The sequence below is a fragment of the Carassius carassius genome, chromosome 3 (assembly GCF_963082965.1).
Source record: "Carassius carassius chromosome 3, fCarCar2.1, whole genome shotgun sequence".
Taxonomy (NCBI): Eukaryota; Metazoa; Chordata; class Actinopteri; order Cypriniformes; family Cyprinidae; genus Carassius; species Carassius carassius.
Genome location: NC_081757.1, coordinates 2,227,769 through 2,244,687, shown reverse-complemented (window position 1 = coordinate 2,244,687; position 16,919 = coordinate 2,227,769). Strand labels below are relative to the sequence as shown.

The window sequence follows — 16,919 nt, the reverse complement described above, 5'->3', positions numbered from 1 at the left end:
ATTGAACCAATTGCTTCGCAAAATGATTCACTGCTTCAGAGTGCTAGAAACATTTGATGCCTGCTGGTCAGAGCTGTTTAAATCCAGGCCAAACAAGCATAAAAAACGTTTTAAAAACAAAGTGCAAATATTTTATTGAAAGTGTAATCTATTAAATGAAATCATCAAGTACCATTAAATATGAAGTGTCTGTATAGCACATGTACTTTTATTCATTTGCAAGGCTTGTTTTATGGAGGGCTTGGCTAAACAGGCCAGTATGAAAATATTAACTATTTCTTTTTCTTTTTATTATACCAATGTGTCATTAGAAATTACAGAAATAATGTGATTTTTGAAATGTAATATGCACTCTGAACCATTGGATCGAAACAAATGATTCACAGAGGTTTCAAAGCTTCACAAAGCACTGTTTTGAAATAGTGGTGGAAATTATGATTCTTTCAAGAGATTTGTTCATTTTCAGTTTGTTCACCAAAATGATTCGTTCAGAATTGTTCACTGATTCGTTCAGTGATCATTTCTTCGTATTACACAAAATATGCCAGCAGGTTGCAAAAAAGAGTGTATGATGTGTTATATCTTAAGTCAACGAACGTATTCACTTGTTACAAAAACTGATCTGGCTTTATTAAAATGTGTGCATAATCGCATTCAATATATGAAATCTAATTAAGTTGTTCAGATGAACAAAGCACGAGGTTTTCTTGCCTAATTAGCATTTTAATTGTTTGGTCAGACAGTTTGTATATTATATATTCACATTCATAAATCGGGGATTAAAAGTGGAGTTCTGTATGCTAAATATGAAAACGTAAAGCGTATGTGCACAGTACCTGTAACTGCGCTTTGCATTTTGCGAGATTGAAACGCTAAATGGCAGACTAAACCAGTTTACTCTCATGTGTACCAGTCAGTCACTTCATTCACGAACGATAAGATCTCTAGATCTCGTTCAGACTCATATGAAACTCATTCATTGAAGGGCGTATTCGTTCACCACATTCAACAAATCACATACTCTGTCACATCTCATACTCGAAGGCTATTGGCTCGAGGTTGAGTAACTCTTTGACAGGATGAAACAGTTCAGGGAGCCACTCGGTTCACTGAGCTGTGCATGAGCTGCTTATAGAGCCGCGCTGCTGTGGAGGAAGGAACTTCAGTGAACGAGAAATATGAGTCAGTGGATTGCATGAAAGAGAACGATTCGTTCACCTAAAAGATTCGTTAAAAAAGAACGATTCGTTCACGAACGACACATTACTATTTTGAAAGCATACATCACTAGTTTTTCAGTTTTAGTGCCCCCTATTGGTGAAATTGGACGAAATTTGGTGTGTGTCCTCAAAATGACCTGTGGTCAGCATGTTTCAAGTTTCGTTATGTTTGGACATTGTGTTTGGCAGATACGTACCAATTTGTACAAATGGGTGTCTCTCAGATCAATTAATTAACTTCTTAGCAAACTTATTGGAAACTACCTGGTGAGTTTCCTACAAAAAAAGCTATTTTTTAATCTGTTAAGTCAAATTACATGTATAGTCAAGTTACAGCTTGGTGCTGTGGTTGGTTTTACTCATATTCTCTCTCACGACTGCCTGTTAAACACTCTAGTTTTATGTCCCTAGCAAATTTGGTAATGAAATCATACAATTGGAAGCTGTTTTTTCAATTGCGCTGTATATTTACAGTGAATGTTTTTCTGTTGATGTCCTAAAGCGACATTCAAGGGGAACCCACAGTCATTTTCTACCCAAAACAGACCAAAGAAATTCCAAACGAGTTACACCACCCCGAAAACTCTTTCCCCAGCAGCTTTTTACGATTGTTTCTCAAACGCCCGTCCATACTAAAGCAATTAGACCGTTTATCTGAAATAACTGAATAAATCTTTGCATGCCGCAAAGGGAAGAGTGTGCAAATCTACCGAAGGCAGGTGGAGGCGCTGTTTGATGTGCATTTGTTTTTATCTTGTGATAGAGATATCATTTTCCTAAGTTGTTTGCACACTGGAGAATCAGGCCACAAGTTGCAGATGTTAGTTTTTCATGTTTTCTGTAGGTGATGCCCTGGTTGCTGTGGACGATGTGGATGTTACTTCAGAAAACATTGAGAGGGTTTTGTCATGTATACCAGGCCCCACACAGGTAAGTGCAAGTTTTTGTGTCTTTTCCTTGCAAATTAGCATCTTTCTAAGACTAAATGCTTGAAACAATGAGCCAAAGTCTTTTTGAAGTTTGAACAATGAAAATGAACAAAAGTATAGCTCACAATGTTTGTTTGGCTCTGTAGTTGACTGCAGCAGTCAAATAGTTCAACCCTGAGGTAAATATAAGGATGAAAGCAGAGAAAAACTTTAAATCTCAGATGCTTTTCACCACTCGTAAGACAAACGCTTAGTTTTCCTGCCCGCAGACCTCCCCTAAACTCACAAACGCTGAGAGCACATCAGGTCAACTCTACATTTTGAGATCTGACGTCTGTTTTTAAGGGATTAATTTGACTTAATTGGCTTGAAATTAGAGAGTTTTTTAACAAGACATAATCGTTTCAGATGAGCACTTTCTAAAAGCGGTTTTGGTTTCTGGTCTGTGCCTCTTGGGCTTGCGAGTAAGCGCTCTTTTCCAGAAAACCCTCCAGACTAACAGTATTTTTTACATTTAACAAATAATTCTGCAAATTGTTAAGAGTTTAACCTAATTTGGTTAAATGTGCATGCTGAAATATTGGTGGTAATCTTGTCATAAACAAGACAAATGGACTGTCGATGTGCATTAAGCTTTGATAGTTTCCTCATGTCGTAAGCTGCCTCTGATCTCTTTGGGTCGGATTGGCTGTTGCTTGTTGCAAAATGTTGGATAAGTTTGCAGTTTTAAATTTTATTTTCCACTTAAAATAGTTACTGATTTCGACCCAAATCACTTCAACTAAACCCTAAAGCCAGAAGCTGTGTGAAGTCTGAATGCACACTGTAAATGAGCTCTAAACTCAAATCAACTGGTGTTTGAAGTTAAAGTATATAAACTAAAACAGTTGCAAAAACCATATTTTTAATTTCAGAAATGCATGTTTAAAACGATAACCTCAACTGCTCAACTTTTTGTCATGTAATGTGTCACGCACAATTCATGCAATCATGAACGAGATTGATGGATCAGTTTTAAGATTTTTTTCTTAGATGAGAGTTTTGAGCCATATATAGAGATCAGAATATAATTTTTTTCAGACCTTCATTCATCAGGGTTGCATTCAATTAATCAAAAGTGATGTGACATGATTTACCTCATCAAATAAATGCTGTTCTTTTGAACCTTTTTGAAGTATCCTGATAAAAAAGTTTTCCACATATATATAAAGCAGCAAAATGGTTTTCAACATTGATAGTAATCAGAAATGTTTCTTGAGCAGGAAACCAGTATATCATATTTCTAAAGGATCATGTGACACTGAATACTGGAGCAATGCTGAAATTTCAACTTTGATCACAGGAATAAATTATGTTTTAAAAAATTGAAAAAATAGAAATCAGTTATTATAAATTGTAATAATACTTCAGGTATATTTCACAGTTTTTTTGATCAAATGAAAGCAGCCTTGGTGAACAGAAGAGTCTGGTTTTTAACTAGTTTGAAACAAATCCATTGCAGAAAGTCATCATACACTCCTGTGAAAGATGCTCTTACACAAACCAACATCTTAAGTAGTGTTTTTAGGCTTTTTAGTCATATTTACTCGTCAAAAAAGTCCTTTTTTTGCCATGCACTCTTAAAAAAAAAAGGTCCCAAAATGGGTATTTCAGTAATTCCATTGATTAATCATTTTGGCTCTGTAAAGAACCTTTGAACCGTTCTTTAAAGAGCCATATTTCTTCAAGTTAAGAACATGTAAAAAATCTACTATATCTACCATAAAGAGCCTTTGCATTGGAAAGCTTGTTCAAAGATCTTCACGGAACCATAGATGCCAATAAAAACCCTTTATTTTTTAAATGTGTGGATGAGTTTCTCACAAGCAAGCGTCACTCACAGAAGATGTTGAGTTCAGTCAAACACTGACGGTCTGCAGCCATGTTTTTCTGCACGCCGCTTCTTTCTGCGAATGCTTTCCATTTGATCACTTCTCAAGCTGGTTTTGTGCACTCAGTTGGCTGAAAGAGGAATGTGGTAATTACAGAGTTGCGTCGCCCGGCAGCGACGGCGGTTATGGTAACGCTTGTTTTTGTAGGCCACAGGAAAAGAGCCATTATCCTGTGGAGAGGAGAGAGGGAGAAAGTGATTAAAGGACGAGAACCGATAGCAAATTACACCGCAGGACAAAATGGGACAGGCGAGACTATTATGATATTAGGGTAGAGGAACTGTGCTCTTGTGAGGTTTCAAAAGGCTTGCCAAGATTTTAAAATGAGCTTTGCCTCGGCTGGTGAAATTATGAGGTAAAAGTTGCTTGATCTTTGACTTTCAATGTGAAAACTGACCCAAAGAGTTACTAAACCACAGGAACAAAACCATTATGTCCACTGACAGCAGCCTTTCTTTGGACACCAAAACAGGGTCAGATTGTTTTTTTTGTTTTTTCTTTGAAAGTAATGGTTTTATAGAAAGGATGCATTAAACTGATAGAAATAGGCATTTATAACATTGTCAGTGATTTCTATTTCAAATAAATACTGTTCTTTTGAACTATCTACTCATCAAAGAATCTAGAATAAAGTTTTCACAAAACATTAAGCATCACACGTTTTCAACATTGATAATAGTAAGAAATGTTGAATGATTTCTGAAGATCATGTGACACTGAAGACTGGAGTAATGATGCTGACAATTCAGCTGCGCATCACAGGAATAAATTAGATTTTAAATCATTGAAATAGAAAACTGATATTTTAAATTGTAATAATATTTTTTAAAAATGATAATTATTGTTACAGTTTTTACTGTACATTACGCTTTCTTTAATTTAAAACATTCATAATCAAACTGGCTGGACAAGTTATTTTAACTTGAATGATATTAAACTGACTTAAAAAATTAAGGCCAAGGTGTTAATTAATAAATGAAGTTGAAATTGGTCAAAATAATCTGATGAATGGAAAATATGAAAATAAAATTGACATTGATTTCAGATTTTTATAGTGTATTTTTGATCAAATGAATTAAGCTTTGCCTTCACATGAAGAAAATATATTTTAGAATTTGAATTAAAATTTTAAATTGTATAAAATTTAAATTGAAAGACTTGCAGCCCTGGTAAGCAGAAGAGACTTCTTTCAAAACATTACAAAATCTTACAGTAATGCAAGTATCAAATGAAATACAGTTTTTTTTATAACACTTTTTTTAATAATAGCTCTTAAAAGTCAGACCTCTTTTGGGCCTACTCTATGAAGACATCATACATTTACATTTGTTCATTTAGCAGCCGCTTTTATCCAGAGATGCCTGACAGATGAGGTGTGTGATGTGACTGTGAGGTCGCTCTAATGACAGACTGCCATGGTTTTCCCGCTCAGCGCTACGTCCAGATGTTTGCGGTCAGCAGACACTCATGTGTGCTCGGCTCTGCATGTTAAACAGCCGTGTGGGAGTGAATACGCCGCTTTCTGTGAGCTGCTGCTCTCCTTGATCTCTGAGTGCATGGCTTTTATGATCTGCACAATCTTAGAAAGCTACGGTTTGTTTTTTACTAACAATATGTGGCTGACTTTGGAGCAACATGTTTATCTTGAATCTTGAATCTTATTTGTGCATTGAATGCTTCAGGTCCTCTGCTCAACAAGGATGCATTTATTTGATGAAACATTTAGGAAAAACGGTGAGAGTGTGAATTATTATTACAGTTTAAAATAGCTGGTTTCTTTTTATTTTAAAATGCAGTTTATTCCTGTGATCAAAGCTGTATTTTCAGCATCATTTCTCCAGTCTTCTGTGCACACGGTCCTTCAGAAATCATTCTGATATGCTGATTTGCTTTTCTGATTATCATCAATGTTGAAAACAGTTGTGCTGCTTCATAATTTTGTGGAAACGGATTTCAAAAGGACATCTTTTGTAACATTACAAATGCCACTTTCAAAATAATTTTGCATGTGAGAAATCAGACACAAAGAGATCAGATGTGGAGGAATGGCACTGTATTACTAACGGTTTATGTTTCTGAATTACTGAAGCAACGAATCTCTTTTTACACAACCACATCTCTTTACACCATCATCATTCAGCCTTTCTGAGGTTATTTATTTAAGTGAAGCTTGATGTCAGGCTGTTGCACCAAATATATAAGTTATACTTATTTATGCCAAGTAATACAACCCTGGCAATAACAACCATTATTATACCGCTGTGCTCAATGTGCTCTATTATTTTGCTTAACCTTGGTGCAAAAGAAAAAGTTGTTGGCGAGTGAGTAAAATAAAATCGGTGATCTGAAAGAACCATCATTTCTTGTCATCTTTCCAATGTTCATGCTGAAGTGAACGGTTTCTGACACTGTAAGAAAATAAAAGCAAGAATTTGACATTAGTTAGTTAATGACCATCCTTTATCCTTTAGTTTTACAGACATTTTTAATGCCGTCATGTATGCCTTTTGTTCATGTAATACAGTAAAATTATTATAAATTAATACATATTTAAAGGGGTCATATGACGTTGCTAAAAAAGAACATTATTTTGTGTATTTGGTGTAATGAAATGTTTATGCTGCTTAAGGTAAAACAAAAAACACATTATTTTCCACATAATGTACGTATGACCCTTTAATAGAAAAAATGTATTCTAAAATATTATATTTCAAGCGCAAAAAAATAGTTTAAGACATGCTTTTTTTGGGGTGTTCGATAATGGCGCAAATACCAGTAATTTAACGAGTTTGAAAGTTAGTAAATCGCGTTTCGTAATTCATTTTAATTCTCTCCTTCCATAACCGCTGGGGCTGACTGAAAGGGAAAAGCCTACAAATGCATATTCAGTAATGCATATTCATATTCGTCTTTAGAAAAACCTGACAGTACTATTTTGACGCCAAAAGATGGTTTGCACTGGTGCAAAAGTAATAAAAGTATCAGAAGTCTGTGCAAAGTCCCCACTATCCACAGAAGCAAACATGAGTGTGTGAGTGTAACATTAATTCTTGCAATATGTTTAAATATATAAAATATAATATATTACTTTATAGATCATTTCATTTCACACTAAGACACATGCAGTTCAGTTGCTGTTTTGTAGGCTCTTCTCAGTGTAGCTGTATTATTGTCCTGTCATCTTCACAGTGTTTATTTGAGGTTGTTCCTCTGTGTTTCTCAGGTGAGGTTGACTCTGGAGACGGTCTGTCCCGCCGGGAGCAGAGCTAAAGCGGCTCCTGTGGTCAGTCAGCTGGTGCGTCTGCTGTGGGGCGAGGACACCGTCGAGCTCCAGATGTCCATCGCACATGTCCCACACATCGTCATGTACCTCTCGCTCAAACTGGACTCCGATTCGCCGCAGGACGAGGTCAGTCCTTTTGACTTCATTCAGAGGAACACGGTGTTCTGGGATTCTCTTTGATTGCATTACAAATGTCATGTTCAGCTTGTGAGAACTGGTCAGAGCTAAAGCAGCAGTGTGTGGATTTATTCAGCGCTTAATCCATCAACATCCATGAGTTTCCCCAGTGAAATCAGTCAGGATTGAGCATGAATGGCTCTGCTGTGAGGAAACAGGAGAAGAGAGCGAGACGTTTGCCTGCGCCTGGCTGAATAATTCACTGCAAGACGCCGCGTTCCCATCAGAGAGAAAAAACACTCGGCAGCACTTTGGAAAGTTTTCTTTTTAAGGGCTTGAATTACTCATTTCATAAAGAGAAGCAAAATGTGAATGAGAAGTTACGATTGGCGGAAATGCAGCAGGACGACTTTCACAAAACCTGCACAGAGCATGTCTAGAAAAACAAAAAAATATATGTAAAATGAGAAAATTGTAGTTAGAAATATATTTAAAGGCATTCATGTGTTTTTTTTTTTTTTTGTATTATACAGTTATTTTTTTCAAGACAGTTAAACACATTTTGTCCTTAAAAACAATAATCACAATCTAAAAATATATTAAACATGATAAAAATATTGTAAACAAATAGAATATATATATATATATATATATATATATATATAGAACGTAATAAGTTACTGAAACTGTAAAAGAGTGAAATTATATTGTTGTAATTCATTAAAATATAATAACATTTAAATATGAAACATTAAACAATTTACAGTTATTTCTTAAATATTTATCATAATTAAATATTTATTTCTATTTAAATGAGCATAAATGTTTTTCTTTCATAACTTTGCTTTGTTATTTAATGATAAATATTCTTGTAATATTTTTGTAATAAAGTATATTGCAAATTACAATGCAATTTTAAATTAAAATCTGTAGAAACTAGCTCAAATTTGTTTATGCAAAATAATATTTCATTTTGATTACTTTTGTTATTTTTTTAAAGTAATATTTTACTGAAATGTGCCATTCAGTCAGTACAGGAAAGCGATATTTTAGTATTATTCATGCTGTAACGATTTCGCACACTCTTTGGTTTGGGGTTTTTTATGCTGGGGTGCCAGACAGGTTTACTGTCATTAATTTAGTTCAGTACAAAAACGTACAAAGGTCTTGTGCAGTCTGTTTGTCTTTCACATAACCCCTCACTTATTTGAGAAAAGAATTGCAATGCAATAATACCCCCAAAAACACTCTTAAATAGACCACTACTGCATTCAATATGACAAACAACTAGAATTCATTCAAATATGTATATTATTAAGTGTCCACACAGTTTTAAGTGACTCAAAAATGACCTTGAGTTGATTAGGAAAAAGAAAAACAAAAATTAATTCACAAATTGTTCCCCACAAAGGCCACAAAAAAACAAACAATATAAGCTCAAGTTACCAGATCAGCAGTAATTCCAACAGTTTAGTTCATGTAGTTCAATAGTTCACATAGTCATATAAATACATTTCCACGATCAAAGAAAACAGTCAAAAAAAAAAGTCAAGTCAAATCACTTGAAAACAGTCATCCAGAACTGGCCTAGTAGTGTACTCACGACTCCGTTTTCCTTTAACAGTCTGGTCCACGTTTTTCTGAAACTACCCAGACAGTGAGTATACAGGCTGAAGGCTCCCAATCCGCCAATTCCGCCCGGGTTTTAGAACTGCTCACTCGTCTCGTACTGTTAGCCCTGCAGCGTCTCAACGACCATCCGCTAGTCACACCATAACGAGGATACAATCCTTTCCTTTTAATGATCCAGTGCGCGGTTGATTAGAATGCAGACGAAACCTTAAGCCACGGATAAAACAATGAATCGCGGGAGTCTTCGAGCGGAGCTCCGCGAGTGAACTCAATGCATTGCTTCCGGCAGCCACCTTAACTTCCTTGAGCAGCGCACGTCATCCAAATAAAGGTAACTGGCCTGTCCCCAAAACGTCACCGTCTTCGTCGCTGTCTTATGACGACCACACATTCATATACTATACACATATGTTTTGATTTTTATGGATAATGAACTCGGATATTTTTTTATAAATGAAAGATGACTGATAATCTGGGATGAATGAACATTTAATTGCTTATTATATGACTACATCGTCACACTCCCCCGTCTTTAAGAAAAGCCGGCCATTAGGGTAAGGCGTCAAATTATATGTCTTCAATATTTTTCTCAGTAAATCCAAGAAACTCCTCCTCATCACTGTCCTCCTTAAAGATTTCTAGTAATAGATGTTGTTGTTGTGTTTCAAGTTCTCGTGCAGAGGGGAAGCAAGGTTTGAGCCTAGAGACGTGTACCACTCTTAAGTCTTCTCCAGTGTCCTCCAGGACGATTTCATAGTTCAGAGGTCCTAATTTCTGGACTATCCTGTAGGGGCCTTGCCATTTTGGAGCAAAAAAAAAAAAAACTTAATTGCCTTGGAATAAGGGTGAGAGCGCATCCAGACTCGGTCCTTCTCCTCATACAACACTTCTCTCCGATTTTTGTCATAGTTACGTTTTTGACGTTGACGTGCTGAATGAAGTTTCTTCTCAACATACTCCTTCATTTTATTTAATTCTGCCAATTTGTCATAGCAAGAATCATCAGGAGACACATCTCGTGGTTGAGGTTCAACTCCGCTGGTGTAACTCCTGTGGACTCATGGACGGCAGAATTAAGAGCAAATCTGAACTCTGGTAGGAACTTGTCCCAATGTTTATGATTGTCACTGACAAACGAGGCCACTATCGTTTTGAGTGTACGGTTCACTCTTTCAGTGAGATTTGTCTGTGGATGGTAGGCAGTTGTCATTTTGCGTCCGATGTTCCATTTTTCACAGAGCTCCTGGAACACGGAGGAGACAAACTGTGATCCTTGATCAGACAAGATGTAATCTGGGACCCCCCATCAGGTAAGTATTTCTCTGATGAGTATCTTTGAGACAGTTTCAGCTGTGGCCTTGCGTAGACTAAAAAGCTCAATCCAACGAGAATAGTAGTCCACAAAAACTATCAGAAAAACATTCCCAGAGGAGTTCCTGGGGAATGGCCCCATCAAATCCACTCCCAGCATTTCCCATGGACGTTGTACAATGGTTTGTTGCAAGAGGCCGGGAATTCGACGACATTCAGGCTTGTAACGTTGACAAATGGGACAGTTTTGTACAAACTCTTTGACATCTTGGTTCAAGTTAGGCCAGTACACCAAAGCTTGCAACCTTTTGAATGTTTTGAATCTGCCAAGATGACCAGCAAGAGGGTCTTCATGAAGAACCTGGAGTAACTGAGATCGGAGAGGTTTTGGTATGTAAACTTGGTACACAATTTTGTGTGGAAACTGGACAACTCTGTAGACTTTACCCTCTAATATGGAAAATTTGGTAGAGGAATTGACAGTGATTTCTCCTGATTCCACTATTTGTTCGTACAGATGGTGAATGTCTGGATCCGTCTGCTGTGCTTTCCAGATGTCATAATCGGTGATTGGCAGATCCTCTGTTTTCTCGGGTTTCCCCTTCGACTTCAGAGATAAAGCAGTGGAACAAGTTAGAAGGCCCGGTTCATTAATGTCAACAGGAGCTTGAGACAATGCATCAGGAACCGTATTATACTTCCCCTTCCTATACTCCACTGTGAAGTTGAATTCCTGGAGTCGAAGAGCCCACCGAATTAGACGAGTGTTAGGTTTCTGTGTTTTGAAGACCCACATCAAGGAAGAGTGATCAGTAATGACTGTGAAGAATTTTCCTTCCAAGTAGTACCTCCATTTTTCGAGGGCCCACGCGACTGCCAAACATTCTTGCTCGGTGGTCGTGTAATTTCTTTCTGCCGGATTTAATGTACGACTGGCAAATGCCAGGACTTCCTCAGTGCCCAGTCCTGTTTGCTGCACGAGAACAGCTCCTAAGCCGACCTCACTGGCATCAGTGTAGATGACAAATGGTAGATTCAGATTAGGATGTCCCAACACAGGTGGAGACACAAGGAGCTGTTTCAGAGCTTGGAAGGAAGTTTGACATTGCGAAGTCCAAAAGAATTTGACACCTTTCCTTTTTAAGGCATACAGGGGTTCAGCCACTTGCGAGAAGTGTGGTACAAACCTATGATACCAACCAGCCATGCCTAGAAATCTCTGGACTTCCTTTATGTTCTTTGGCACAGGAAAATCTTGGACTGCTCTGGTTTTCTCTGGATCTGCCGTGATACCTGTATTAGACACAATATGGCCAAGAAACTTCAGAGAAGTACGGAAGAAATGTGTTTTCTTCATATTAACAGTCAGGTTTGCCTCTTTCAATTTATCCAAAACAGCCTGGATGTCCTGGAAGTGCTGTTCCATTGATGAAGAGTATATAATTATATCGTCTAAGTAGACGAAACAGTTCTTTCGATGTAGCTCTCCCAGGACTCTCTCCATCAACCGCTGGAAGGTCGCTGGTGCATTTTTGAGACCAAAAGCCATGACCTTGAAATTAAATAACCCCTGATTGCAAATGAAGGCAGTTTTATCTCGACTTTCCTCTTCCATTTGAACCTGCCAATATCCACTGTTGAGATCCAGGGTGGAAAAAACAACAGCACCACTCAAGGACTCCAGAATTTCCTGAATTGTAGGAAGTGGATAGGCATCTGATTGAGAGACTGAATTTACCTTTCGGTAGTCCACGCAGAAACGGTAACCACCCGTTTTTTTGGGAATCAATACCACTGGAGAAGACCATGCGGAGGAGGAAGGCTCGATGACATCAGCAGCTAACATCTCATCAATCAGTTGTTTGATGACCTTCTGTTTCGTAGGAGAAACACGATAAGGCTTTTGTCTTATAGGAACATCTTGGGTAACATAAACTTTGTGTGTCAAAACACTTGTTTTACCCAAAACCTCTGTGCAGACATCAGAATTCTGTTTGAGTTGGATCAGAAAACGCTCCTTTCCTCTCTCATCTAGGCAGGTGTTTTGGCACGCTACATTCAGAGGGTTTGGTTTTTCTTTTGTGGTACCAGGGGGAAGCGCAGAAAAAAGAGCAAGAGGGGAAGAATTATGCCATTCATGGAAGTGAGCTTCATTTTTCAGAAAAGAATATTTTTGATCAGGATGAAACCAATAAACATTGTTCCAGATGTCCATTTGCAGCCCACTGAAGAAAAGATAGTCTAAACCCAACACAACAGGAAAGGCAAGCATTTGTGGGGCTAGGACAACCACTGGTAAGGGAACAGTTAATGTTTGTACTGCAATTTGTATTTCACCCCATCCTAATGGTTGCCGAGCTCCTCCATCAGCCAGATAAATGGGACCCTCAGTCCAGGGTCTGAGCTGTTGAGTGTGATAACCCATGGTTGCCCACAATTTCTCATTTAACAGTGTATATGACGATCCTGTGTCAACCAAAGCTTGGCCTTGCCAAGAGTCAATATTTACAGGAACAATCAACTGCTGAGGTAGAGAGGTGGAGAAAGGATGAGCAGGTGAGTATACAGGCTCCATATGAGTGACAGTGCTAACAGTTGGATGATTATCATGGTTACCTTTAACAGGATTTGGACCTTGCTGACCTTTATAGTTTTTATTCTTAACAGGCCCACTCTGAGGACAAGAATTCGGAGCGTGAGGTCCTTTACACCGCCAACAGAAGGGAGATTTAGTGGAGTCCTGTGATACTGAAGCTGGTACAGGGTTTGCCAACTGACTTGGAGCAGGATTACTTATTTTAAGTTTCCAAGGTTTTTTCCGTTGTTCATACTGCAATTGGTTTTCCTTGTCTTTTTCCAACTGTTGCCCAAGACGGACTAGACCATCAACAGAAGTAACTCCATTACTTCGAAGCTGACTTGCCATCTGAGGATTGATGTTCTTCAAGATCAACTTACTAACTTCATCCTCTTCAATTTGTGGCTTCCATCGTTTGCATAGCGCTCGGTACATGTAAGCAAAATCTTTTATGCTATCACCTTCCTGCTGTACACGTGTTCTTACTCTCTCCGCTAACTCATCCTCGTAATCTTCTGACAAGAAGGCAGCAAGAAACTTTGCTTCAAACTCCTGCCAAGTGTTTGTCTCAAGTCGAGCAACATCCCACCAGTCTCTAGCTGTACCATGGAGCACAGTCCTGAGGGTTGCTATTATTTCTTCACCAGAAAGAGGGTGGAGAGCCATGAAATCATAACATTTCTCCAGGAAGATCAAAGGATCATCACAGTCTTCTAGTCGGCCAAAGCATGGGAACTGGATTTTCACAGGCTGTTTACCCAAAAAATGTCCTCTACCTTCAACAGTGGTAACCATTTCACTTGTGGAATTAGGCTCAGAGTCACCCAGACCACTTTGAAATGTTGAATGGAGTCGCTGTAATCTAGTACTCACCACCGGCATTTCCACAACAGTAGAAGCAGATGGAGACGTAATTGTTGGTACAGAAACATTGGCTTTTACTGAACTCTGCTGTGATGACTTGAGAGCTTCAATGTCTTTAGCTAATTGATGAAAATGTTGTGTGCACTGGTGGAGTTCATTCTGTAAATTACTATTTGAACCTGTCTGAGCAAGAAAAGTATTCATTTGTTGAGTATATTGATCAGTAGTCTTTTGAATGAGATCCAGAGTATTAGCCATTGGTTCCATGACTGTATTGAAATCCTTCAATACCTCTGCATGATGATTCATTAGTTTCCAATGCAGCATGTTATTAACCTCTTTCCTGAAATACTCAAACTGATTACTCATAAGCTGTTTTATTTCGGTTGTTTGTTTCACAGATGCAGTATCCTTAATGTTTTTCAGCACTCCAACTTCAGTAAACAAGGTGTCTTTTAGACTCTGGTATTGTGTTCTGGTCATTTCACTCAATTGCTGAAGAGTCAGAGTGTCCATGAATCCAGTTAATCCTAAGGAGGGCTGAGATGAAGGTGATATTGGGGGTCTGAGATCAAAACTTCCTGTTAAGTCCATATCTAGCAGAGTGTGTTGAGATGAAATGGCCTGAAAACCTTCCAAGGTGCTGCTAGGGAGGGTGCTTAGAGGAAAGGATTGATCTTGATCTAAAGCCATAACATCCATAAGATCCTCTTTAAAAATCTTGGTTGGGGTTTGATTACGAGCTCCCTCCATTTCTTGGCAAGACCTGCTTGGAGATGCAGCCATTTTGCTTGAAGAATTGGGTGTTGTTTTTAGTCATTTGAAATAAAGAAGGTCTGATTTGAGTGCATTTTTCTTCTCACAAGTGTTTAATATTTGGGTCCCATCTGGGGTGCCATTTTTATGTAACGATTTCGCACACTCTTTGGTTTGGGGGTTTTTTATAGGTTTTATAATAATTTAGTTCAGTACAAAAACGTACAAAGGTCTTGTGCAGTCTGTTTGTCTTTCACAAAACCCCTCACTTATTTGAGAAAAGAATTGCAATGCAATAATACCCCCAAAAAACACTCTTAAATAGACCACTACTGCATTCAATATGACAAACAACTAGAATTCATTCAAATATGTATATTATTAAGTGTCCACACAGTTTTAAGTGACTCAAAAATGACCTTGAGTTCAATAGGAAAAAGAAAAACAAAAATTAATTCACAAATTGTTCCCCACAAAGGCCACAAAAAAACAAACAATATAAGCTCAAGTGAAGTGAAGTGAAGTGACATTCAGCCAAGTATGGTGACCCATACTCAGAATTTGTGCTCTGCATTTAACCCATCCGAAATGCACACACACAGAGCAGTGAACACACACACACACACACACTGTGAGCACACACCCGGAGCAGTGGGCAGCCATTTATGCTGCGGCGCCCGGGGAGCAGTTGGGGGTTCGATGCCTTGCTCAAGGGCACCTAAGTCGTGGTATTGAAGGTGGAGAGAGAACTGTACATGCACTCCCCCCACCCACAATTCCTGCCGGCCCGGGACTCGAACTCACAACTTTTCGATTGGGAGTCCGACTCTCTAACCATTAGGCCACGACTTCCCCTAAAGTTACCTCAAGTTACCAGATCAGCAGTAATTCCAACAGTTTAGTTCATGTAGTTCAATAGTTCACATAGTCATATAAATACATTTCCACGATCAAAGAAAACAGTCAAAAAAAAAAGTCAAAAGTCAAATCACTTGAAAACAGTCATCCAGAACTGGCCTAGTAGTGTACTCACGACTCCGTTTTCCTTTAACAGTCTGGTCCACGTTTTTCTGAAACTACCCAGACAGTGAGTATACAGGCTGAAGGCTCCCAATCCGCCAATTCCGCCCGGGTTTTAGAACTGCTCACTCGTCTCGTACTGTTGGCCCTGCAGCGTCTCAACGACCATCCGCTAGTCACACCATAACGAGGATACAATCCTTTCCTTTTAATGATCCAGCGCGCGGTTGATTAGAACGCAGACGAAACCTAAAGCCACGGATAAAACAATGAATCGCGGGAGTCTTCGAGCGGAGCTCCGCGAGTGAACTCAATGCATTGCTTCTGGCAGCCACCTTAACTTCCTTGAGCAGCGCACGTCATCCAAATAAAGGTAACTGGCCTGTCCCCAAAACGTCACCGTCTTCGTCGCTGTCTTATGACGACCACACATTCATATACTATACACATTGTTTTGATTTTTATGGATAATGAACTCGGATATTTTTTTATAAATGAAAGATGACTGATAATCTGGGATGAATGAACATTTAATTGCTTATTATATAACTACATCGTCACAATGCGCTATTATAATTTTTGTTATTATTTTATTATTATTTTTATTTGCCTTTAATTTCATTTTTTTTTAGGTTTTAGTCATTTTGCTATGTTGTTTTGTAATTTATATTAGATTTTGTTCTATTTAAACGCGCTCTAAAAAGTAAATTTGAAGTGATATTTTATTGCAGCTTTATTTCAGTTTAGTTTAGCTTAGTTCAGCAATCTTGGATTTGATTTAACAGTTTTTTTGTTCCTGGTTCTGCAGAGCCACTTCCCTGTGAAGTTTAGCTCCATCTAATAACACTAATCACACTCAGATCAACTTATCAGAGTCTCTGGCTTTGCTTGAAAACTGCAGCCAGGTGTGTTGGATCATGTTTAAACATAAACCCTGCAGGAATGAGGATCTCTGACTTAGTCTTGCACAGATTTACTCCCTCTACAACGATTGAAGCAGTTTTTTGGCACCCAGACGGCTCCTGTCAGGCTGAAGTTTTGAACCCATCGAAGCAGCTTTTGTAAATGCCTCCGTCCAGGTGCTGATAGTTCAGAGCAGCACTAAATCTCTCTCAGTGGAAGTGTTTGCGCTCTGACTCACTTAAAAACCTCTTTCTGTCTGCAGTGATTGATAGCGCGCCGAGCTCTAATGTGAGTTTGAGTGTTCATAATGTGTGTTTTTATGTGCTGCTGCTCTCAAACCACAGGCCGCAGTGCTGCCTCAAGCCAAAACGACCA

At 38.4% G+C, this 16,919-nt stretch overlaps 1 protein-coding gene across 4 annotated transcripts in view; it reads left to right on the top strand.

Annotated features, from left to right (window-relative positions):
- intu (inturned planar cell polarity protein) overlaps window positions 1-16,919 on the top strand; it is a 35,853-nt gene that overhangs the window by 3,514 nt on the left and 15,420 nt on the right. For all 4 annotated transcript variants that reach the window (XM_059524572.1, XM_059524555.1, XM_059524545.1 and 1 more), the window contains exons 3-4: window positions 2,065-2,150; window positions 7,304-7,489. In XM_059524572.1, coding sequence (XP_059380555.1) covers window positions 2,065-2,150; window positions 7,304-7,489 — 272 coding nt within the window. The remainder of the gene's footprint in view (window positions 1-2,064; window positions 2,151-7,303; window positions 7,490-16,919) is intronic.